This window comes from Dromiciops gliroides, chromosome 2 (genome assembly GCF_019393635.1).
Source record: "Dromiciops gliroides isolate mDroGli1 chromosome 2, mDroGli1.pri, whole genome shotgun sequence".
NCBI lineage: Eukaryota > Metazoa > Chordata > Mammalia > Microbiotheria > Microbiotheriidae > Dromiciops > Dromiciops gliroides.
Window position 1 is genome coordinate 151,883,694 of NC_057862.1, and position 26,913 is coordinate 151,910,606.

Below are 26,913 nucleotides of genomic sequence, written 5' to 3' on the forward strand. Positions count from 1 at the left end.
CCTGTTACCATCGAGCTTATTTCTTATGCCTATAGTCCTGTTTCTCTACTCACTCAGCCTTCCTTCTGGTTCTCCCAGGGAGGAACAATGATCATCCTTCCAACTTGCAGCTAAATATCACAGTCACTCAGTATTATGTGTGTAAAGTGTTTGCATGTTGGCATCTACACTTGTTGTAAAAACTTGCTTGCTTATGTAGTCACAGAAACCCTTTTCGATGTTTCCAGTTTCATTAGTAGATTGATGAGTATTCAAGTGAATGGGGTGATAATCATCAGCAGTCTGCATTAATGAGTTTCTTGTGAGGATCTATTGCCTGGTGCTGGCCTGATTTTCTCCAGGTCAGAAGTTTCTGTAAAATGACAGCTGTGTTTAGGATATGAAATTGCTAGACACTTAGAACTCCTAAAGTACTTGGCAACTCCAGAGATATCTTAAACTTTTAGGAATTACTAGCTTACTCTCTTCCTTCTTGAACTGTTACCGGTCTGTACTCATTTTTCAGTGAATAGAATCCTTTTGTTATTTTACAAAGCTCTGAAGGATTCTGGTTTTCATATTTTTTAAAAACCCAACTCAGATATACATTTGTGTCCTAAAAATATGTGGTCATTTTAAGCATATTAATTTTTTCTAAGTATTGCACAATCTTAAAGCTTACTAGAGAAAATCCTTATTAACTCAGAATAATACAGTAGAAAGACCAATCAGATGCAATAAGTCTGTCTTTTAAAATAAAATTAAAAGAAATACAGTAGTCTAATTTTGATAAGTGTATATATATATATATATATGTGGCAGCTAGCACATATTAATTAATATTAGAGATAGCTAGGTGACACAGTGGATAGAGTACTAAACTTGGAGTCAGGAAGACCTGAATTATATTCTTGCCTCAGTGACTTACTAGCTGTGACCCTGAGCAAGTCACTTAACTTCTGTTTGCCTCAGTTTCCTCATTTATAAAATGGATATTAGCACCTACCTCCCAGGGTTGTTGTGACACTCAAATGAGATAATGTATGTAATTGTTGTTCAGTTGTGTCCCCATAGGGGTTTTCCTGGCAAAAATACTGGAATAGTTTGCCATTTCCTCCTCCAGCTTATTTCACAAATGAGGAAACTGAGGCAGACGGGGTTAAGTGACCTGCCCAGGGTTACATAGCTAGTAAGTGTATGAGGTCGAATTTGAGCAAAGGTCTTCCTGACCCCAGGCCCAGTCCATCACCTAGTGCCCAACATATGTAAAGAATTTTGTAAATCTTAAGGTGTTATATAAATGCTAGCTGTTATTATAAAATCAAATGGATATTAAAATTAGTAATGTAGATTAATGAACAAATTATAATTAAGAATCTGCCATATTTTATACAATGAGAGGCAACGTGATGCAGTGCAGAGGATGTTGGCCTTGGAGTCAGGAAGACCTTGGTTCAAGCTCCACCTCTGATGTGTCTTGTCTATGTGACCCAGACAAGTCACTCAGTCTTTCAGTTCCCAGACCACTTTCTGTGTGTGTGTGTGTGTATACACATGCATATACATGCATATACATGTGTGTATAAATGTGTATATCCCCCATTACATGTTAAAACAATTTTTAAACTTAAAAAAATGTTGAGTTCCAAATTCTATCCCATCTTCCTTCCCTCTGCTCCCTCCTCTCAGAGGTGGTAAGCAGATATAGCTTATACATGTACAATCATGTAAAATATTTCCATGTTAATAATTTTGTATGAAAAGACTCAAAAGAAAAAGAATGGGGGACAGCTAGGTGGTGCAGTGAATAAAGCACCGGCCTTGGATTCAGGAGTACCTGAGTCCAAATCTGGCCTCAGACACTTGACACCCACTAGCTATGTGACCCTGGGTAAGTCACTTAACCCTCATTTGCCCCACCAAAAAAAAAAAAAAAAGAAAGAAAGAAAGAAAAGAAAAAGAATGGGGGCAGCTAGGTGGCACAGTGGATAGAGCACCGGCCCTGGAGTCAGGAATAACTGAGTTCAAATCTGGCCTCAGACACTTAACACTTGCTAGCTGTGTGACCCTGGGCAAGTCACTTAACCCCAATTGCCTCACTAAAAAAAAAAAAAAAGAATGAAATAAAGTGAAAAATAGCATGCTTCAGTCTGTATTCAAACAATATCAATTCTTTCTCTGGAGGTGGATAGTATGCTTTATCATTAGTTCTTAGGGATTGTCTTGCATCATAATAAGTTAAGTCATTCACAGTTCCTCATCGTACAATATTGCTGTTACTTTTATACAATGTTCTTCTGGTTCTGTTCAGTTTACATTAGTTAATGTATGTTTTTCTGAAGTCATCCTGCTTGTCATTTCTTATAGCACAATAATATTCCATCACAATCATATACCACAGCTTGTTTAGCCATTTCCCAATTGATGGGCATGCCTTCAGTTTCTAATTCTTAGCCACCACAAAAAGAGCTGCTATAAATATTTTTGTACATGTAGATTCTTCCCCCACATTTTTTGATGTCTTTGGGATTTAGACCTAGCAATGGTATTACTGGATCAGAAGGTATGTACAGATTTATAGCTCTTTGGGCATAGATCCAAATTGCTTTCCAGAATGTTTGGATCTGATCACAGCTATGCCAACAGTGCATTAATGTCCCAGTTTTCCCACTTCTCCTCCAACACCCAATATCCAACATTGTCCTTTTTTGTCTTATTAGCCACTCTGATAGGTGTGAGGTAGTACCTCAGAGTTGTTTTAATTCGCATTTCTCTAATTTAAGTGACTTAGAGTATTTTTCATATGAATATAGATAGCTTTGATTTCTTTGTCACACAACTTTCTAAGACTATAAGTTGTAAAAAGTAGACTTTTCCTGTCATGACTTTCCTTCACCAATGAAAATCACAAATGTGCTTTTAAAAATGAAATAATTATGTATTACATCTATATAAGAACTCATTGTGGGACCCACAATTTGAAGGCTAGAAATAGGGACTGAAACTGTAATATCAATGGTACTGGGACCTTCTTAGGTGAGAAAACTCCCTCTAATAATGAAAGTTAGCAACTTAGAATCTTAGAGAGTTGACCGGAGCACAGAGAGGTTGAGTGCTTTGCTCAGGGTAACACAGCCCGTATGTATCAGAGATAAGGCCTGAACCAGACTTTGAGCCTGGCTTTCTATACAATGTGCCACAATGCCTTTCTTAAGGGAGCTACCACATGTTGAAGTTAGTCTTAATTTCTTGAATCCTTGATTTAAAATAACTACTTATTTTAGACTGTATTCTCCTTATTTGTAAATATGACCTTGAAAAGTTCTAGAAAAAAAAATTGTTTTCAGTAAGATTCACATATAACTTACCTGTATCGTTGGATGCATTTTGTGGGGGAAGATATCCCAAATAGTTGTTGCTAAATCCTGCAAAAGTAAGACTTTATAGGGATAATAAAGCACTGGTTTCTTCTGGATTTGTTATTGGAAATTTTTGGAATTTAGAGATGCCCTGGGTCAGGTTGTTAACTATCTGAATGCAGCATGGTGTGGTTGGAAAGGGAACTGGACTTGATGTCAAATTCTAAGATTCAGTTCTGCTTCTCTGATTATGGGCTTTCCTTCTAATTGTTATGAAATTTGGTTTCACCATTTAAAACTGGGGAGACCAATTCTCGTACTACATTCTTGCAATAGCTGTTTTGCAGAAAGCATGTGTTCTTTCTTGCTCTCTCACTCTCATACACACACACACACACACACACACACACACACACACAAAATGGTGAGTTGCTGTTTTTGGTGATGATAAGGAAAGTTCAAATGGGTTTCAATGCTATAGGAAGAGAATCTTGTTTTATTTAGCTATTTAATTTTTAGATGGATTTTCTCTGGATCTTTGTAAAATCTTGTAGCTCCTTATCCAAACATAAACATGTTTGATTATGTAAATGACAAAACCAGGGGTTCACAGGGTTTTGTGGCTTGTCCAAAATAACAAGATTTGACAGTGAAAATTGGAGGCTCCAGTCATGACCTCATGATGATAGTCAACACTTGAGCCAGAATAACTACTGGGAACTTTTCTGGGTTCTAGTCTTTGGCTTCCCTAACTTCTGTAGCAGTGTTTTCCTTTCTTTTCTCTCACTTTGGAAAATGAGTCTTCTCTAGTTTTCTAATTGATTCTCAACTGGCATTGAAGGTTTGTGACAAAGGATGTTTAATAGATAACCTTAATTTTCTATTTATTTTTGTATCTGGATTGCTTTTATATGAACCTCATGTGATTCACTGCCACTTCAGTGGGTATGTATTTCGCTGTTAGCCCCATAGCCTCTGCTGCTATTTATATCGTTAGCATTATGTTTGCCATTTTTACCACCCCTTTACCTGAGGCTGCATTTCTTCTACTATTGGGCCTTTATGTTCTTTTTGTTTCTCTTTTGGATTGCATGTTGCTCCAGATAAAATCACCGACAACATATGGCCTGTTATGATTCTCTTTTCCTAAACTCTGCCATTTTGTGTATTTGTGACACACTGCAGATTTTGTGAAGATTGCTTCATAATATTTGTTTACCATCTGCTGCACTCTATTTGGTATCTTGCTAGGATTTTTTCCTCCATTTTAAGTGACATTAACAAAATCCAGCCAGTACATAGACTCTCTGGTTCTACTTTTGCTTCCCTAATGTGCTGGAAAATCATATTACTGTGCTCCAGGCAACTAAAGAAGCCTGGAATTCTGGTTGTAAACCAGTGTATCAGATTATTCCCCTCCCCTCCATTTTTTTTTTTTTTGGTCATATCCTGTTATGCTTTTTGGTCAGATGGCAAAGGACTTCCATGTATAAGGCAAAAATTGTTTAAAATACTCAGATGATTTCCCTTCACTTTTCTTCATTTGATGCCATACTAGACTGTGTTAGATAGTTGAAAGATTATGGAATGCGAGTTGAGAAACCTGGCTTCTAGTCATAATTCTGTCATATATTAGCTGGGTGACCTTGTAGATGTCACTTCAACTCTGAAGACCTCAGTTTCCTCATCTATAAAATGAGAAGACTGGATTAGATGATCTCCAAGTCTCCTCTGTCTCAAACATTCTATGATTATTCTGTTTTTTAGTAAAACCTTTAGTACCATACCTTGTACCTTAATTATATTTTCATGATTTTTTTTGCGCTGTTGTTGTTGAGCCGTTTCAGTGACCCTATTTGGGGTTTTCTTAGCAAAGATACTGGAGTGGTTTGCCATTTCCTTCTCCAGCTCATTTTAGAGATGAGGAAACTGAGGCAAACAGGTTAGTGACTTGCCCAGGGTTCCACAGCTAGGAAGTGTCAGAGGCCAAATTTGAACATAGGAAGATGATGCTTTCTGACTCTGGGCCCAGCACTCTATCCACTGTACCATCTAGCATGGAGACCTTTTATTTTATTTTTTCCAGAGCTAATCTTTCCTGATATGTGAGAGGGGTTTTTTTGCTAGATATTAAATTTCTTTATTAAACAAAGTAATTCTATTTTATTTTTTGTCACTAAATTGCTAGACATAGCCTGTTGTTCCTTTACAGTCAGCCCATGTGTCTGTATTTTTCTCTCAAATCTGACTATTTAATCACCTTTATGGTCATGTTTTTACTTCAGCTAAAGAAACGTCAGAAACCCCTAAAGAGTGTAAAACGTTGTAGTAGATATTGGAAGAGACACAAAGTTTTGATACGACTTTGTCCTTGTGTTCTTGTATTTTAATGGCCAGCAGAGGGATATATCACACATTTGAAAAATTTAATTTAGTAAGCATTAGTTAGTGCCTGTAATACGTAAGTCATTGTGATAGGAACTGAGAATTTAAAGACAAAAAAGAAAAAGTTCTTGCTCTTTGGGGAGCTTCTGGAACATAATATATGTTAAGTGTGTAGGAGCGGAGAAGCAAACTGAGTAGGAGTTCCAAAGTGGAAAGGATCAATGTAGGATTGTGAAAGGAATGGGGACAGGAGCCATTGGTGGCTTCCTAACTCTTAATAGCTTGACTTCTCCAAGCCTCCCTTTTCTTTATCTATAGAAAGGTGCTAATAAGACTTGTCCACCTGTGTAGAGGTAGACTGTCTACTTCTCAGGGGAGTTGTGAGGAAAGCACTTTGTAAAATCTCAAAGTACTGTATAATATTAGTTATTATTATCACCAGCTAAGGGGATTGGGTAAGGGTTTACTTAGGAAGTAACATCTGAATTAGACTTAAAGGACTAGCTCAATAGGCAGAGACTGGCATTTAAAGCGAAGGGAACCATGTGAGCAAAGACCCAGAGGCAAGAAAGCTCAGGGCATACATGGAAGTTGCCTGGAGCATGTGGATAAGAATAGTTTGATATATGGCTGTGAAAGCCCTTGAAGGAGAGTTTAATCTTTACTCATTAGGCTATAGGGAACCATTGAAGAGATTAGGTTAAGTTTGCTAGTACAACGTGGAAGGGCCTGATTATTTCCTCTTAGTTACCTTGCCTCTAAGTAATTGGTGCTGCCTCAGTTATAGTCTCTTGGTCCAAACAGCCAGGTTTCCTGGCACTGTAAGTTAAATGAGGAAGAGAGCAGTCTATTTTTCCATTCAGTTATCTGTTTAAAAAATAAAACTGCCCTTAAAATCTAGCTGAGCACTTAACATTTAAGTCTTAGAAAATTGCCTGAAATATTGAGAGGTTAAGGTACTTGCCCAGGGCCACACAGTCAGTGTCAAAGGTGAGACTGGAGCTTCAAGGCCAGGACCTTATCCTTTATGCCATGTTGCTTCCTTTGTCCCTAATGGTCATTAATCACCACGTGCTCTCATTTTGGGTTCATCTCCAAGTTTAAGCAGAGTGCTTATTTCTGCTTATCCTGTCTTCCTCTTGGTGTTAGCCTCCTCATAGGGTGGCTCTGGGACTTTTTAGGTTGATATTAAAAGTCCTTGAGACCTTTTGTCTTCAAGTATCTGCCTCCTCAGTGTCAAAGTCTCACAGTCTCGTTCCAGCTCAAAGAATCATTCTGCCCTTCCTCAGATCTTGCTACCCAGAGTATTCCTCATAGATTACAGTTTCCTTTTTTTAAGAGCTCCATTTTCTCTGCTTTGTTGGTACAGAAGTATGGAAAGTGGGGGTAAAGTGACTTGCCCACGGTCACACAGCTAGTAAGTGTCAAGTGTCTGAGGCCGGATTTGAACTCAGGTACTCCTGAATCCAGGGCCGGTGCTTAACCACTGCGCCATCTAGCTGCCCCCATATGCCTTATTTTTTTAATAATAATCAGTTGCTCATTGAATAAAGTTATCTCTCTGGTTACATTTATTAAAGAGTATTGTATGATCTTAACTTATACAATGCACTACTGAATCAAATGTATTTTTTTGGTTAAAATCAACAAAAATAACACAATGAGATTTTGTACTATATTCTGTGTTTACTGTTCCCTTTTACAGAACTTTTATTGTTAGAGAATTTTCCTTTGGGCCTAAATTTGACTCTCCAGTTCTACCCTTTGCTCCCAGTTTTTCTTTTACAGAGGCATAACAAGCCAGTGTATTTGAGCCCTTTCAATATTTGTCACTCCTTGGTCCCTTTTTCTCCAATCTAAATATCCCTAGTTCTTTTCATCAGTCCATCAGTCCTTTCATCATGGTGTGGTCATGAAGCCCTTCACAGTCCTGTTCACTCTCCTCTGTTACTTCTTTTAAAGAGTAGCACCTAGAATTGAACACCAGTACTCAAAATGTGGTTTGACCAAAGGAAACTATGTTTTTGACCCTGTTTCTTCTGTTTTTCTTAATGTATGAGGTATTTTATTTTTTCCATTACATGTAAAGATAGTTCTCAACTTTTGTTTATACATGCTTTACAATTTCAGATTTTTCTCCCTCCCACCCCTCCCTCCCCCCTCCCCTAGACAGCAGGTAATCTGATATAGGTTATATCTATATATCTCTATTTCTGTTTTTCTTAAAATCACATTTTTTGGAGTTCATATTACAGAATTTCCCACAGCTACTCTGGTTAAATTCTATGCCTAACTCATTGTTTTATCTGTTGTGTCTGTCTCGGATATATGTCCTAACTTAACAAACTAGCTAACTGAACTAACAACTGCATGCGATAGCCTGGACAGTAGACATTTTTTATGCATTTGGTTTTTCTCTTATATGGCTAATTAGGCCAGTTTATTTTGAGTAATCATGTATATTCAGGAGGCTCTCTAATATTCCAGGGCTCAATAGTCAGCATAATATCATATATATCTGAAGTATCTAAGGATTCATCTCACCTCTTGGACTATTGTCATCCAATGATGACAGCGGCAATCACTTAAAAACATTGTTTCATTTTCCCCCCAATTATATGTAAAAAAAATTTCTAATTTTTTTTTTATCCTCTCCCTCCTCTTCTTCCTCTCTGACGTAGTAAGCAATCTGATCTGGGTTATATATGTGCAATCATGTAAAACATTTCCATATTAGTCATTTTGTGTAAGAAAACTCAAACCCCCCAAAAAGTGAAAAATAGTGTCCTTCATTCTGTATTCAAACTATCATTTCTTTCTCTGAAGGTAGATAATATTTTTCATCTAGAGTCTTTTGGGGTTGTCTTGGATAACTGTATTTATGAGAAGAGCTAAGTCATTCACAGTTGTTGATCACACACTATTGCTGTTATTGTATATGATATTCTCCTGGTTCTACTCACTTAACTCTACATCAGTTCACGTAAATCTTTCCAGGTTTTTCTGAAATCCTGCTCATCATTTCTTATAGCACAATAATACTCCATTATAATCATACCACAACTCATTCAACCATTCCCCAGTTGATGGACATCCCCTCAATTTCCAATTCTTAGAGTGGTAGTCACTTTTAATGAATATATATTTCATTGCTTTATGCCTTTTTGATGGTAATAATAAGATGATCACTGAATAAAGTTATCTCTTTAGTTACATTTATTAAAGAAGCTTGCATGATCTTAATTTATACATTGTGCTACTGAATCAACTGGGTTTGTTAGTATCAACAAAATTAACACAATAAGATTTTGTATTCCTTAAGCCTTTCAGTCAATTTTGAGACTGTAAAGATGTGGTCTACAGTAGAAAATTATTTGTAAAAGGATCCATGTTGTTTTTTCTTTTTTAATCAAGGATAATTTCCATACATATTTACATTATTCTCACAGTTTTTAAAAAATAAAGACTGAAATACTAGTGTCTACATTTGGTGGTTCCACAGTCATTTATTATTAAAATGGATGATTATAGAAATGAATACAAACCAGTTCCATTTTTGTTTTCCTTCTGCCAGCTTCATGATCTTGAGATAACATGGCTCAGTTGGATCTCTGATTATTTGTTTTTTGCCTCCATTGCTTTTGAATGTTTTGTTAAATAGTGGAAAGAGCTCAGAGTTTGACTTTTGTCTCTGCTACTCATGGAATTTACTTTTGTGATCTTGGTCATAATTACTTAACCTCTTGTGACTTTTGTTCTTTATCTGTGAAATGAGAAGGTTGGTATAGTTTCCTCCAAGGTCCTTTCTATCTGCAAATATATGATACTATGATTTTTGATGCTATGTTTCCTAAGTGGTGTTTTTACAAATGGTTTATCTTCGTAACAGAGTTTTTGGGGTCAGTCATCTTCAAATGTAGCTTACATGGGGTAACTGTCCCTTAACCTGTTATCTGACTTGTATTTATTTCCATTATCCCTAATTCTAAGGAAATCTAAGGGTATGTTAGAATGTCTTTATTAATGACAAGAATTCAACGTCTTTAACATTAATATGTTAGCTCAGACCCCCCAATCATTAAATATTATTATTAAATTGGAGAAATCTCTTTTCCAATAAGCAGTTGCTCATATTTCTTTTTATGGTAAACCCTTAATCTTCTAGGCTTAAATAAACATTAAAATCAGTGATTATATAATGCATTAACAGGGTAACAAATAACAAAACAAAGACATTTCACTTATAAGAGCTCACCTCTAACCATAAGTTTAACTAGTAACTTCTCATTTCCTAAGCAGAGCCCTAGCATCAGCTCTCAGTATTGTAGATGAAGTCGCTCAAGAATGCTTTTTGTTCAGAAAACTGGGAAAGAATTTTTGAAGCAGGTATCTCTGGTAAAGGCCTTATTTCTCAAATATATAGAAAACTGAGTCAAGTTTGTAAAATTACAGGTCATTCCCCGATTGATAAATGGTCAAAGGATAGGAACAACCTGTTTTAAGACAAAGAAATTAAAGCTATCTGTAGTCATATAAAATGATCTAAATCACTATTGATCTGAGAAATGAAAATTAAAACAACTCTGAGGTATCATCTCACACCTATCAGTGGCCAATATAACCAAAAAGGGAAATATTGGATGTTGGAGGGAATGTTGGGAAAATTGGGACACTAATTTATTGTTGGTGAAGCTGTGATCGGATTCAACCATTCTGGAGAGCAATTTGGAACTCTCTCCAAAGTGCTATAAAACTGTGCATACTCTTTGATCCAGTAATACCACTGCTAGGTTTATATGCCAAGGACATCCCCAAAAAAGAAAAAAAATATCTATTTGTACAAAAATACTTATAGTAGCTCTTTTTGTTGTGGCTAAGGAATTGGAAATAAAAGGAATGCCCATCAATTGGGAAATGGCTAAATAAACTGTGGTATATCATTGTGATGGAATGTTATTGTGCCTTAAGAAGTCACAAGCAGGATGATATTAGAAATGCCTAGAAGGACTTATATGAACTCATGTATAGTGAAATGAGCAGAACCAGGAGAACATTGTACACAGCGACAGCGATGTTGTTGGATGAAGAACTGTGAATGACTTAACTATTCTCAGTGATCCAAGAGAATCCCAAAGGACTAATGATAAAGCATACTATTCATCTCCAAAGAAAGGACTGATATTGATGGAACACAGACTGAAGCATGCTATTTGTCACTATCTTTCATTTTTTTCTTTTATTCAAGTTTTCTTATACAAAAGGAATGTTTTTCATAATTGCACATGTATAACCTTTCTCATAACTTACTGCCTCAGGGAGTGGGAGAAGGAGGGATAGAATTTGGAATTCAAAACTTTAGATAAAAATGTTTATTATTATTATTAAAAAAGAATGCTTTTTGTTTGTTTCCCATATGAGTTAAACTTCATTCTCTTAAAGAATAAGTTCTTTTATTATCCTCTTAATTTCTGTCTTTTCATATTTTTTCCCATATTTTGTCCTGAATAACTGTTAAACGCAGTTTCTTTATAGGTGACAGTTAAGGGCATGAGAGGAAGGGAAGAAACATTTAAAGGGCGGAGGAGGAGGAAGGGAAGACATATTTATATAGCATCTACTGTGTACCCAGCACTGTGCTAACCTTTACAAATTTCATTTTTCTCATTTGATCCTCACAAGCCTTTGAGTAGGTGTTCTTATTAACCCTAATTTACAGTTGAAGAAACTGAGGCAAACTGGAGGTTCAGTGACTTGTCCAGGGTCTCAGAGCCACATTTGAGTTCAGGTCTTAATGACACCAGGCTCTATGCCACCTAGCTTCTCAAATTTAAAACACTATCTCCTTACAGACTCCTTATAGATCAAAGATAAAACTTAGATTTTCAAGGAATTGCAGTTAAACTCACTATTCAAGATTCCGTAGCCTCTTAAAGATTCATTAACAATATCTGTAGTCTCTGAAGAAAAGACTATTGAAGCTGCTATTACATTTCTCCCTGTAACCAAATATTTTTTTCAGTCTCCTGAAAAAAATCATATGGGGGTACATCAAATCCACATTGATATTATATATAATAATTGTATCATATTGAAAAGCATCCCTTGACAGGCTGCTTCAAGTAATAAAAAATACAACACTACTAATAACAGTAGTTCAATAGAATAAAAATAACACAACACTTGCAATAGTAACAATTATAACAGGTAAGTAAATTAATAATAATAATACTTGTATGATGCTGTATTTACTCATCAAAAGGTAAAGTAATATTAGATATAATTCATCAACAGGAATTGTGTCTGGCTGCATGAAGAACCAATCTTCCTGTTTCTATTGCAAAATCACGTTAACCTAGTGACCTACTAATCTTTCTGCATATTTACCTGATCTTGTTGATGGTGTAGATTATCCTATCTCTAAGCCACATAGGTCATCTTTTTTCTTCTAGAGGTTTGTAAAGTGAGGTTTGGGTGGGGAAGACACTGTTTCTCAGTTTCTCAGTTCCTTATTGTCTGAACTGGGGTTGCCATTCAGTCCTAACCTAGGGTTTCTCTATGCAGTGTCTATCATGTGGACTGTTGTCATGAATTGTTTTATAGACCCCCTCCTGCTTTCAAGTATTATTCTATAAACTGGAAAGTTGCCTAGTGTCGCAGTAATCTGAAAAGGAAGAAATTTTCGTCTTTCCACTAATTTGTGGATTCCTTGAATTTAAAGGTTTTTGGCAAAACTATGTTACCTGGTTGTAGTACTTGATTGGACACTGTTGTAACTGTTTATTTCTGTCAGAATCTTTCTGAGCTGAGGTCATGGCTAGTTAGTAATATTTCTTCAACTTCTCTCTCAAAAATGAAATATATTTGTTATGAGTAACTAGATTTTTAAAATTCTTCAAGACTCCAGAGCACATATCAACAGGTGGGCAAAGTTCATGGTCATACTTAAACATGGTGTAAAAATACTTGTGGTCTATCTTCTTATCTCATCATTCAATTGGAACCTCTCTCTTCAAAGTTAGCACTGAATTTCTTCATTGCCAAATCTACTGGCCTTTTCCCAGTCCTCATTCTTCTTGACCTCTCTACAGCTTTTGATACTGTCTGTCATCCTCTTCTCCTTGATACTCTTATATCTTGGTTTTGAAAACACTGCTTTCTCCTGGTTATCCTACATGTCTGACCACCCCTCAGGATCATTTGTCAGATCTTCATCCAGTCTATGTCTGCTAATCATAGGTGTTCCTTAAGGTTTGTCCTGGGCCCTCTTCTCTTTTTCCTCTATACTGTTGTGCTTGCCAATCTTATTAGCTCTAATGGATTCAATGATCATTTCTATGCAAATGATTGTTAGATCTATTTGACCTTTACTAACCTCTCCTGACTTCCAGTCTCACATCTCCACCTATCTTATCCGTTGGACATCTCAAACTGAATATCTCATAGACATCTTAATCTCAGTATGTCCAAAACAAAACTCATTTTATTTTTTCCTAAACCCTCTCTTTTCCGTAACTTCTCTCTTACTTTCAAGAGTCTCACCATATTACCAGTCACTCAGACTCACATCTTACATGTCATCCTTGACATGTAGGTTGACATCCTTAATTCTCTCTCACCCTCCACTCCATATATTCAATTAGTTGTGGGTCTCCTTGGTAAGTGGTAAGATGTAGTTCTAAATTTTTTATTATCTGCCAAAGATAAGTTTTTAAAGTTAACTTGTTTTCAGAATCTCTACCTTGATCAAAATAGATACTGACAAGAAAGCCAAATACTGAAAAAATATTTCTTCCACAATATGTTAACTGTGGAAGCTTTCTGATTGGATATATTTGTGCATATCTAACTTCTTACTGTGTCCCTCTATCTAGTATAAAAAATCCAATGCAGATAAGTACCGAATAGTACTTATTTGCTATGTTGCATAAGTTGATAGTACTTTTCTTCACAAACAGTAAACATAAAGTCTCACAGTTCTTAGTGACAGCTAAAGCCATTTTAGGTTAGTAAAAATCTGTCCCTTACTAGCTCCAATCTCCTTACTTGACCCATGTATCAGAAGTTATCATGTAGAGCTTTCAGGGCCATAGCATGATTTGCTCTGGGTAGCACTTACTGCTTCTTGATATCATGTATGAAAATGGTAATAATATGATATGCTACTCTTATGTGCAACTCCAACTTCTGCCATAGTCTTAGTAGTAGAATACTTTTTAAGAACTGGAATTTGGTTCTTTTAGAATAGCTGTCTTATGTCTCATCTTGTACTACTTATAGTCCTTTATCAGCCATCTGCTATCTCCACCAATCATCCACAAACTGAAGAAGGCAGTGTAAAAAATTAATTATTAATTATAACTATATCTGGAAAAATTATATAATTTGATTTATGAAAAATTATAAGTATATGAAAAATTATAGGTTTAGAAAAATTATAATTGGGCCATAAGTCCCTTTGTGGTCACCATTAAAATGTAAAAGTATTTTAAAATGACTGGGCCTGATTTGGGGGGACTAATTTGATTGGGGTACTAATTCTGGGATTCTTGACTATTCGGCTGTCTGACTGCTATTAATTTAATGTGGGCCATTTATAAAGTTCCACCATACTGCTCCACTCCCCAAATTGATAAGCAAAATATTAAGAAGCCTCTTAACCAAATAATCAAAGCAGAGTTTATTTATGAGATACTCTTTAAAATTAAGAATACAGGGAAATAAAATGTACAACCTGACTGCGTTGTGGCACTTCTCTTTCCACTGTGTCTCTTTGGAACTTCTTGAATACAATAGGGGCCTTAGCTGCCTCTTGCCTTAGGGCACTCAGTCCTTTATTCTAACTCCGAGCCCCTTTCACTTTTTAATCTCCCTACTTCTAACTTTCCTCTCCTTACTGCCACCGCTGAACCCGTGTGTCTCTCTCACTGACCTTCTGTCTGTCTGCTCTGTCAGTCTGCCCTTTGGCCTCTCTTTTCTCTGCTCCTAGTCCTTCTCGTCTTCTCCTGCATCCTTGTAGACCCGTCTCTAGTCTCCAATCTTTGCCGTGTCCTCAGCTGCCTCTTGACCTCTTCTTGTCTGTCTGAACCTCTTTTCAGCTTCTCTCGTGTGCCTCCCCCCTTCCCTCCGACCGAACCCCCTGCTGTCTAACTCCCAGGTCTATATATACCTTTCTTATCTCCACTCAGATCTTGGGGCTTTTTGCACCCACACAGACCAAGCTAATCCACCAGCCAGGGCTGTGGCTGGTGGGGGTGGGGGTGCGCTCCAGCCTCATGTGCCTCAGCACAGGCTACACCAGAGCCCAGCATCTCTCAGATACCTCCGCTCAGGTCTGAGGGAGCTGGGGGCTTCCCCCCCCCCCCTGCAGCTGTCTGACCTAGTGTCTTGTACAGCCCATGGGGCTTTTTGGCTCAGCTGAAGCTGAGGAGGAGGGGCACCAGCCCCTCCCACACAGAAGAGACCCTGAGGGCCTAAGGCTTTCCAATCTCAGCCCAAAGGTAGGGTCCCCAAATCAAAATAAATTTCCACAGCAGAAAGGGATGGTTTAATGCCACCTAGGGCAGCTAGGTGGCTCAGTGAATAGAGTGCTGGGCTTGGAGTCAAGAAGACCTGAGTTCAAATTTGGCTTCAGACACTTACAAGCTGTTTTACCTTGGGCAAGTCACTTAAATTCTGTGTGCCTGAGTTTCCTCATCTGTAAAATGGGGATAATAATAGTACCTTGTCACAGGGTTGTTGTGAATATCAAATGAAATATTTATAAAGTGGTTAGTACAGTGCCTGGCATATAGTAGGCACTATATAAATGCTTATTCCCTTCCCTTCTTCCCCTAATGAAACAGTTCACATACACAAATGGCATGCTGTCTGGAAATCCTAAACTCTTAGCTACACTTCAATTTGTCTTTTACTCTACTCATTTGGTGGTAGCTTTCATTTCTTCTTTAGGTATACTATAGCTTTGGTGTCATTGCCTTTGAGATAGAATATCAGCCTCCACATTAATTTGTCCTGGCCACCAGGGCAAAATGAATTCATAATTCACTAATGACACTACCCCTCTCTAGCAAACAGCATGTAATTTGGTGCTAGTCAAAATAGATCAATGGAGCATTGTCAGTCCCCACTTGAAATTTAGTTTCATATAGGTAGTAGTTGAATTTCTTGGTGTCAGCCCACTTCAAAGTTAAGAACTCTAGTTTCTATATGGAATAGCAAGTCTCACTGTCACTAAGTCGTTTTTTTTTTTTTTGACAAAAGCAATAGTTTTCTGATGAACATCACCCTTTTGGGATTAGCCTGCTACTAAGCTTTCTAAGCTAGCATCCATGTGCAGAAAAAAAGAGGCTTATCAGGCTTTGGCTAAATATGGTGCATATGTGTAAAGTGATTGATCAAATTGTTAAAAGCTTGTTCACATTTATCTGTCCAAAAATCTCCAAATGACTTGACCTTATTATATTGACCTTTCATGCCCTTCTATTTTTGGTTCTCTTCAATTTTATATCCATGAATAAGATCATTTGATGTTTTAACAATAGAAGCATAATTCTTTACACATTTATGATAGCAACTTTCCAATTTTTGAAAAGTTATTCTGTCTCATTGATTTTGCATGTCACCATGTAAGGAGTGCTTCTGTTTTTTCTGGAACTAACTTCTAGCCTTAAGATAATATATGACAAGAGCAGCTAGGTGGCGCAGTGGATAAAGCACTGGCACTGGATTCAGGAGGACCTGAGTTCAAATCTGGCCTCAGACACTTGACACCTACTGGCTGTGTGATCCTGGGCAAGTCACTTAACCCTCATTGCCCTGAAAAAAAAAAAGATAATATATGACAGAAGCTCTGAGAAACTGGTGCATGTCAATTAATAGTTTCAGACCAGCCTTTCTCTGCTTGAATCTGTTGCCATGCCTGTTAATTATTGTTGCCTGGTGTTATTCTATTTCCACTTGCCAAGGAAATCAAGTGTTTGCTGTCTAGTGCAGTTTCTGAACTCTTTTGGTCTTCTTGCAGTGATTAAACTTTTTCTGGGAATGGTGATAATAAAGGGTATCTTTTTGTTTTTGTCCTTTTTTTCTCATTTTTCAACACGGTCAGCTCATTTGTACAGATGAGTTTGAAGTTGTTGCAACTGTCTTTTTACCTTTCCTTCTAATTTTATATTGATTTTGACCTTTGCTCTAAATAGGCTGTGGTCTGATTTTGACACCTGGTTTTGATTTCATTCTTGCATCAGTAACTAGTTATTTCCTGTCTGTTAGGACAGTTTTGCTTTTTTTGTGATGTCACTCAGTGGTTCCTAAATGTAGTATCCTCCAAATGTTCTTATCTAAAACATTTATGATGTATACATGTGAAACTTCTCTGTAATCCACCAATTTTTGGTCTTTTTCATTACTTTTTAAAAAGAAAGTTAATGAACACATTAGAGTTTATATAGCCTAATGAACAGCATTGTGTTCAAAGTTGTCTTTTTGTGGATCTACATGTACAGAAATATTTATAGCAGCTCTTTTTGTGGTGGCAAAGAATTGGAAATTGAGGGGATGCCCATCAATTGGGGAATGACTGAACCAGTTGTAGTATATTAATGTAATGTAGTACTGTTGTGCTATAAGAAATGATGAGCAGGTTACTTTCAGAAAAACCCGGAAAGACTTACGTGTACTGATGCAGGGTGAAGTGAGCAGAACCAGGAGAACACTGTACACAGTAATAGCAACAACATACAATGATCAACTATGACTGACTTAGCTCTTCTCAGCAATACAATGATCCAAGACAATTCCAAAGGACTCAAAATAGAAAATGCTATCCATATTCAGAGAAAGAATATAAATGCAGCTTGAAACATGCTATTTTCACTTTCTTTATTTTTTGTGTGTTTTTTTCCTTTTGGTCTGTTCAACATGACTAATATGGAAATATGTTTTACATGATTGCACATATATAATCGATATCAAATTGCTTACCATCTTAGGCGGGGGAAGGGAAGGAAAGAGAAAATTTGGAACTCAAAAATTTTTTTCAAATGAATGTTAAAAATTGTCTTTATGTATACTTGGAAAAAATAATCTCTTTCTTAAGTTATGCTGTCATTGCACAAAATGTTTTGGAATTTCTTTGGAATTGTCTTCAGGGCCTGTGGCACATTGTTTTGAGTATCCTCGATGGGAGATAGTCATTTGAGTACTTCGCCCCGGGAAAAACATTTTACACCAAGTTTCTCTGATAAAGAACTTATTTCTCAAATGTATAAGGAGCTGAACCAAATTGATAAAAATTAGAGCTGTTCCCCAGTTTGTAAATGGTCAAAGGTGATGAACAAGTAGTTTTCAGAAGAAGAAATCAAATCTATCAATAGTCACATTTTAAAAAGCTCTAAATCACTATTGATTAGAGAAATGCAAATTAAAGCAACTCTGAGCCACCACCTCACATCTATCAGATTGGCTAACATGTCAGAAAAGGAAAATGACAAAGGCTAGAAGGGATGTCGAAAAATAGAGACACTAACAGACTGTTGGCGAGCTTGTGCACTGGTCTAACTATTCTGGAGAACATTTTGGAACTGTGCCCAAAGAGCTATAAATCTGTGCATACTCTTTGACCCAGCAATACTACTACTTGGTCTATATCCTAAGGAGATCAAAGAAAAGGGGAAAGGACCTATTTCTTTTTTTTTTTTTTCTATTTTTGCAGGGTAATGAGGGTTAAGTGACTTGCCCAGGGTCACACAGCTAGTAAGTGTCAAGTGTCTGAGGCCAGCTTTGAACTCAGGTCCTCCTGAATCCAGGGCTGCTGTTTTATCCACTGCGCCACCTAGCTGCCCCCAAGGACCTATTTCTATGAAAATATTTTTAGTAGTGGCAAAGAATTAGAGATTGAGGGAATGCCCATCAATTTGAGAATGGCTGCACAAATTGTGATATATGATTGTGATGGAATACTATTGTGCTATAAGAAATGATGAGAAAGATGGTTTTAGAAAAACATAGAAAGTCATATATGAACTGATCCAAATGAAAGTGAGCAGAACCAGGAAAACATTGTACATAGTAACAACAATATTGTAATGATAATCAACTGTGAAAGATCTACTCTGATCAAGACAATGATCCAAGACAGTGCCAAAGGACCCATGATGAAAAATGCTATCCACCTCCAGAGAAAGAACTGATGAACTCTGAGTGCAAATTGAAGCATATTTTTTCACTTTCTTTTTCTTTTTTTTTTTTACTGTGTATATTTTCTTTTGCAATATGGTTAATATGGAAATATGTTTTGCTTGACTTCATATGTATAATCGATATCATATTGCTTGACTCCTCAAGAAGTAGGGGAGAGTTGGGAAGTAGAGAAATTTGGAACTCAAAATTTAAAAAAAATGAATGTTAAATTTTTTTTTCTTTTTTTTTTAGTGAGGCAATTGGGGTTAAGTGACTTGCCCATGGTCACACAGCTAATAAGTGTTAAGTGTCTGAGGCTGGATTTGAACTCAGGGACTCCTGACTCCAGGGCCGGTGCTCTATCCACTGCACCACCTAGCTGCCCCAAAAAATGAATGTTAAAATTTTTTAATGCAACTGGGAAATATTTAATGAAGTACATGTTTATGTACATACATACCTGTATCTATCTATCCATGTATCTCTCTCTCTTTCTAGAAGGCATATTTTGATTCTGGAAATGGCCCAAAATCATCTAGAACCAAATTTGACCAAAAAAGTAGTGACTAAGATAAACTATTCCATGTTTGGTACAAAGCCAGGTGAGGTTCTACAAGTTAGAAGGCATCTTTTCATGTGTGGCTTATGAACTGATTCTGGATAGACTCAATTATAAAAGACTATTGTAAGCAATGTAATATAAATATTCCATATATCATTGTGCAATCATATATATGTATGAGTCCACCATATCCGGAATCCCCTTATCTACTGCTTGTTTGACCCTATGGGAGAATATTAATTTTCTTCAAAGGTTCTGAGTCCACTGAGAACCACCTTGGTTTTATTTGATATCAGTTTAGAAGAGACTAATTACAACAGATTCTCAAATGTTATTAATATACTTGTTATTCCCTACCAAAAATGACACTTGAAATCTTATCATCCTTATTATATTTCTTTTTAATCAGATGAAGATGAGGATGGTGATCGAATTACTGTAAGAAGTGATGAAGAAATGAAGGCCATGCTGTCATATGTAGGTATATTATGCATAAGAAATATTTTCTAAAATGTTAATACAATTAAGAACATTGTTCTTCTGGCCTACTAAGATATTAAATCTAGATAAAGTGTGGCATTTATCACATTTTCCTATGTAATATGTAAGGCTTAAACATTTTACATGAAAGTTAGGGGCATGCATAACACTTTTCAAAAGAGTTGTACACTTACTGATCATATCATGAACATTAAGAATAAATGCATCTTAATGACTTTTGCATTAGGTATAGTGCAGACTAAATGGACTATCAATTTCCTGTATTTTTTATGCAGTACTTAAAGTAACGGCTCATTAAAAATGAACCCCTGGGCTCTAAAAATTTTTTCAAAATCTACTTTCAACTGGGGATCTCTTTTACCCTTCCAGAAGACTACAGTCATATTGTTGCTGCAGGCTTAATATAGATACATGATTTAAAGATGTACTATCTGTTATTTTTATGCCTCACATGCCAGAGAGAAAGAGAGAATTCAAGGTTACTTATTGAATAAATGTGACTGACTGTATCTAGAAATGACTTATCCTTTTTGTTTTGAATGTCACTGAAAATTTGCATTACCATTTGTATTTGACTGAAGTGGATAAATAAGATGGATGGATTTATTATTAAAGATGTAGGACTAAAATTGAAAAATTCAGATTTTCCTAAAGCAATGCCTGAACCTTGATTTGAGATAACCATCAAAGTTTGCATAGTATGATCTAGTAGAAAGTGTATAGAAATGAGAATTATAAGAGTTGAGTTGGACGTATGCCTCAGACTTACCTTAGGAAATTCCTTAACCTTTGTATCTCAGTTTCTTCATTTGTCAGTTGGGAATAAGGATTGTATATTACCTACCTCGTGGGGTTGTTTTAAGAATAAGATGAATCATACAATTTTACAGCTTGAAGGGACCTTAGAAATCATCGTGTCAGACCCCTCATTTTACAGTTAAGGAAACAAATGACCAAATAATTACAAAGTTTGAGTATTTAGTATGGGAGATAAAACCAGAACTCAAGTGTCCTGAGTCTTGGTCTTTGTTCTTTCCATGACACCAATACCTATAAATGCGCTGTGAAAAATTAAAAGCACTATACCACTGCAAGGAATGGTAATCCTGGTGATAGCCTTTTTACCTAAAACGTCTCTTCATTATCCAGCAGCAAGGTGGTATTGTTTTGGTGGAGGGTTAACTAAAATCCGCCAAATTGCTTTGTTGTAACACAAGCTACAAAATACCAAGAAAGGTTCCTCTGAAATGTTTATTTTAGAGTAGGGAAAATGAGAATAAGAGAGATGACATGATTAACAGAGCATTGGAAAAGTCAATTTTCCATTGACTTCCCATTAGCTTCAGTGGGAGTCTTTGTGTATTGAGAATTCAAGACTGGGTTCTTCAGTTTCTTGAAAGACAGAGAACAGAACTATCTATTGAAAGTTCTAGCCCTGATTTTAATACAGAGTTAACTATTCCAAAAGTTCAAGAGCTTTTGTTGTTTTAAATTTTTTTTATCATAAAAATATTTTATTCTTTTCCAGTTACATGTAAAGATAGTTTTCAACATTTGTTTTCATAAGATTTTTAGGTCCAAATTTTTCTCTCTCCCACCCTTCCCTCTCTCCTCCCCAAGACAGAAAGCAATCTGATATAGGTTATATATGTACAATCACAGTTTAACACTTTTAAAATAATAAAGTACAAAGCAATATGTAAAAAGAAAGTTGTGGTTTTCCCATACTTACATCACTTACTTACATACTTACATCCCATGCTTACATCACTGTTGATCTTTTGTTGTTGTTGTTGTTGTTTTTTGCGGGGCAATGGGAATTAAGTGACTTGCCCAGGGTCACACAGCTAGTAAGTGTCAAGTGTCTGCGGTCGGATTTGAACTCAGGTCCTCCTGAATCCAGGGCCAGTGCTTTAGCCACTGTGCCACCTAGCCGCCCCCATCACTGTTGTTTATTATCTCTCTGGTAGAGTCACACAATCAGACATTTTCATAATGCAAAACTGGAAAGGTTTGCTTACTTAATGGACTTTGATTTATATGATCATACTGATTATTTGTCAACATTAGTATTTATTTATAAACTATCAGTATTTTTCTAATGACTAGGTTGAGATGTTCCTATTAGGTCTGTTTTGTTATCCCAGTTAATGATTCATTCTTTAGTTTCTTGACTTCAGATTCTAATTGTTTCCTTGCTCTAGAATAACATTAGACACATGCAGTTATCTGTATTCCTGCAGTTTCCTGAACTCTAATGGAACTGGTTTTTACCTTTCCTAAAGAGAATACTCTATTTTAGGTCAAGGAAAGAGAAGAGTTTTCCTTTTGACTGTTTTCCTCTACTCATACCCCCTTTCTTTAATTTGAACAAAATTAAGAAAACAAAAAGTCATTTCCTTTCTTAGAGAGTATATTCATTTGGTTTAACTCTGCATTTGTTCAGGTGGTGGATTTCCATTGAAAGATTCCAGTGGTAGTCATTTTGAAGTCTAAACAGTGGATGGATTAGGGAAAATAGTGGCATTGGCTATACAATAGCCACACAATAACTGGCACTGAGATTGTTTTTTTAATGCTACATACATATGTACACAAGTATGCCTTCATGGCAAGAATTGGAATCATAAGATAAAGGAATTATTGATACTTTTTACATTTCTTTTCAGATCTGGTTTTTAATCCAGGATATTTTCTTTTTTTTCTTTTTTTCTTTTTTTTGGTGAGGCAGTTGGGGTTAAGTGACTTGCCCAGGGTCACACAGCTAGTAAGTGTTAAGTGTCTGAGGCCGGATTTGAACTCAGGTACTCCTGAATCCAGAGCCATTGCTCTACCCACTGCACCACCTAGCTGCCCCCCAGCATATTTTCTTTTTTTTTTTTTCTTTTTTCTTTTTTTTTTTAGTGAGGCAATTGGGGTTAAGTGACTTGCCCAGGGTCACACAGCTAGTAAGTGTTAAGTGTCTGAGGCCGGATTTGAACTCAGGTCCTCCTGAATCCAGGGCCGGTGCTCTATCCACTGCGCCATCTAGCTGCCCCCCAGCATATTTTCTTAATAAATTTATAGCCACTTTTTAAAAAAACCCTCATAAAACTCCTTAGTTATATTTTGGTCCTTTTACCTTCATATTCACCATTAAGGAAGGTCAGTGAAGAAATCATAACAATAATCGCATTTAAATAGTGTTGTAAGGATTACAAGACTCTTTTCACACAGAACAGCTGGGAAGCAAATTGTAAGTTAAAGGAATTGCCCAGGGTAACAGAGTTAGTATTAGAGCTGAAACAAGGACTCTAGTCTTCTATCTGTAAGACTAGGGATCGTTCTACCATTGCAAATAGTAGAGGCCTTTCTTTGTCAAGCCATAGTTGCAGTCAGTAGTGATGTGATATAGTGCAAAGTGTTTAGGACATGGACTTATAAGATCTGTTATTTAGGACCCATTTCTCCTATTTATTGTGTGAGACTGTGGGCTAGTCAATGTCCTTGAGCTTCTATTTCCCCATTTATAAAATGAGTCCAGTAATATTGATATGACAAATCACAAATTGGTGGTATGGAAGGACTATATAAACTGAATTTGCTTACATAAATGTGAGTCACTATTACTGACTGGAGAGGTTAGGAATTGGTTTAACTAGGACTTCACAGTAAAGGAGAAAATGTTTCACATTTCTGGAGACTTTATAGTGAGTGAGTTGAAACTTGGAACAGTATCCCACACTTGCTTAAATGAAACCATTTTCTGGCTGCAGGCCAGCACAAACAGACGTTTTTTATCAGTAATGTAAACCGATTTTTGTATTGGAACTGAAAACATTGCCTTTTTAATTGAAAACTTATCAATTATTTAAATTGCTAACAGCCTTGGGCTGTTAATTTTATGCATGCTATAATAATGGTGTACGGTGCTACTTGATCCATGTGACACACAGAATATTATATTGTCTAAGGGTTTTGTCATGAAAATGGGTTGTTGTATAAGGTTAAATAATAACCAACATATTAAACCAAAGTCTGTTATCACACATTAGTATCATTTTATGTAAGTTATTTAGAATTTGTTTTGTTTTCTTTATTAGATATATTTTTAAGAGATAATGAGAAGAAAACAAAGCCATAATAAATTGTCTTTTAAGAAAATGTAAAGTAATTTTGTCTCCAAGGAGATATTTAATGTATTGAAAGAATTCAACAGCCAAGTGTTATTACAGCACTATTGTGATAGCTATGTGCGTTTTGTTATGAGTTTGTGTTAATCAACAATCTGTTTTTATAGCGTAGTTTCTTGTAAGTTACTGTTGTTAGAATATTCCACTACTGGGATCATGGCTTTTCCTCTGACACTATTGCATCTTTTTAATTCCTCCATAAAGTATTTTTTAATTAGAATTTGAAATGCTTTATTAGAAAAAAAATTATATAGAACCTAAATATTCTGAAAACTAAATACCTGATCATTGCTAATTATTTAAGAAACACAGTTAATTATTTCTTTAATGTAGTTTTAAATTTGTTTTGTTTTCCCCCTTTGTTCTGGAAATCATTAACACAACAGCTTTTTGGCTTTCATCTTTTTTATTTCTGATATTTGGACAACAGTGACTTTATTTTCATGATGCCTACATAAGTATGCCTTTGGCTCTTTTACTGATTTATCATAAACATTGTCTATCATTTTGGTATAGGGTTAGGGAAGAGAGGATATTTTAGCACTAGCCTCTGCTTTTAGTTAACCTGTTAAGTGTTGAGACACCTAACTATATAGCTTTCTCTTTTGTGTATTGTTTCACATTCTTTCATCTTCAGTGTTGTGTCAGATGCAGGATTTATTGGATTTGGTTCTGTTTTTGAGAAGCGTGTGGGAGTGGAGCAAGAGAATTAGCAAGAGGAATCCAAGTATTGTTCCCATTCTGCTTCCTGGTATGACCAGTGTAGTGTTTTCAGAGAAAGATGAAACTCATTTTTTAGTGTACTTTGGCTCTTGGCTTCCTTAGCATTTTAAAGATTTGGATTTGATTAGCTTTAAACTAGCATTAACATGCTAGGATATGTATGTGTACATGAATTTTCATGTTTACATGCATATATGTATATGGTATTCTGTATATATGTGTGTGTATATATAAAGAATGTATATGTATATCTATCTATCTATCTATCTATATATAAGTATGTATAAATAAAACTGATCTGTTGTTGTTTCTTAGTAATTTTTCAGCCTGTCTCTTTGTGACGCCGTTTGGGGTTTTTCTTGGCAAAGATACTGAGGGGTTTGCCGTTTCTTTCTCTAGTTCATTTTATAGATAAGGAAACTGAGGCAAACAGGGTAAAGTGACTTGTCCAGGGTCATCCAGTTAGTGTCTGAGATTAGAAATGAAGTCAGGAAGATGAATCTTAACTAATGCTAGGCCTACCACTCTTTCCACTGCACCACCTAGCTGCCCCAGATAAAAAATAGAAATATAGAATAAGAATATTAGAGCTTGGAAAAGACCTTCAGGGTCTAATCTAACCTGGAGAGGTTAAGAGCCCACCCCCAATAGCATAATGAGTTAGTGGAAGAACTGAGCCTACTCTCTAGTTCAGGGTTCTTTCTGCTACTCCCCTATAAAGCGGAGCATTTGATAGTCCAGTGGCTTATCATACTGAGATACTGCCTTTAATCTGTTTAATAACCTTCTTTCAGCTTTTTCTTTTCCATCCTATTCTCTTGGATGGGAAAAAGTTGAAAAAACAGTTCACAACTGAATTTCCCCTCTGAACCTTTCCAGTATTACCTGGTGTTTCTCTGAGACCAATAAGTAATAAATAAACTTGGTCTTCAGTGATTAGTTAGTTCTATTATTAACAATAATGATGATAATTATAAAGATGCTACCTTTGTGTAGCTCCTTAAGGGTTATACACTTCTGTGAGATTGCAGAAGTGCATTTCTGTTTTACAGATGAGGAAGCTGGGGTCAGAAGATGCAGAATTGTGAGCATCACAGCCAAGATTTAAGTCCAGGAGTGAAGAAACTGACCCTCACTACATTTCCCACTGTGTCATATTGACTCAATTCAAACCCCAGTCCATTGGTCCTTCCACTCTACCTCATCACCACTGGATAAGAGAGTAGCCAATATATTCCATTATGGTTTGTTTGTTTGTTTTAAAGATAGTTCGATGCCAATTTTATGTAATTTATTCTGGTAACATTAATCTTTTAATAAAGACCCTCCCTTATGCTTCTCTGACAATAACAGAGATTGTTGCAAGAAGCACAGAAGTGAAAATAAAGGAAATTAGTAAGCTGACTAGAAATCTGTCTTCCTTTGTCAGCAACCATAACAATAGCTAACATTTATAAACAATATTAGCTAACAGCCTCATCTACCATTTTGCACTTTACAAAGCACTTTATATGTTGCTCATTTGAGAGAAGAATAATCTGCAAGACACTGAGCAAAGACATTGGTCATTATGGGTGTTCCTTATCCTAGGCAAGCAAAGTCTCTTTTTTCATAAAAAAATTCTCTCTCTCTCTCTGTGTTAATTTGTCATCTGTATAAATGCAAAGAATCATTACTATTCTACCAGGAATCACCTCCAAGCACAAGTCTTGTTATAGGGACTTCTTTTATGGAATTGCTTCAGGGGAACTCAAGAAGGTGCTAAGCATTCATTGGCAGCTTATATGGGAATCCCAGGCTGCTGTTCAGGACAAGTTTCACAGCAGATAACAGGGATGTTTACTACATATTACTGAAAAAATGATCACAAATTAAAAGAATTATAGTAAAAAGAGCTGGTACTAAGCAAATTAGTATCCTAGGAAAAGTTAATGGATCCAGGAAAAAAGGGTAAATTAAGGGTAAATATTCATTATAATATAAAGCATTTTACTGTTTCTGATATTTTTTACTCATTTCTAGACAAACACACTTGCTTTCAAATAGCTACTGAGCA

The 26,913-nt window shown here is 36.1% G+C and overlaps 1 protein-coding gene across 4 annotated transcripts in view; it reads left to right on the forward strand.

Annotated features, from left to right (window-relative positions):
- MAP2K5 (mitogen-activated protein kinase kinase 5) overlaps nucleotides 1–26,913 on the forward strand; it is a 292,452-nt gene that overhangs the window by 13,245 nt on the left and 252,294 nt on the right. For 2 of the 4 annotated variants that reach the window (XM_043988207.1, XM_043988206.1), the window contains exon 3: nucleotides 19,871–19,938. The exons of 1 other annotated variant lie outside the window; for it this stretch is intronic. In XM_043988207.1, the coding sequence (XP_043844142.1) occupies nucleotides 19,871–19,938 (68 nt within the window). Of the gene's footprint in view, nucleotides 1–19,870; nucleotides 19,943–26,913 lie in introns of those variants that run through there. One more of the 4 variants, XM_043988209.1, reaches the window with a different exon arrangement.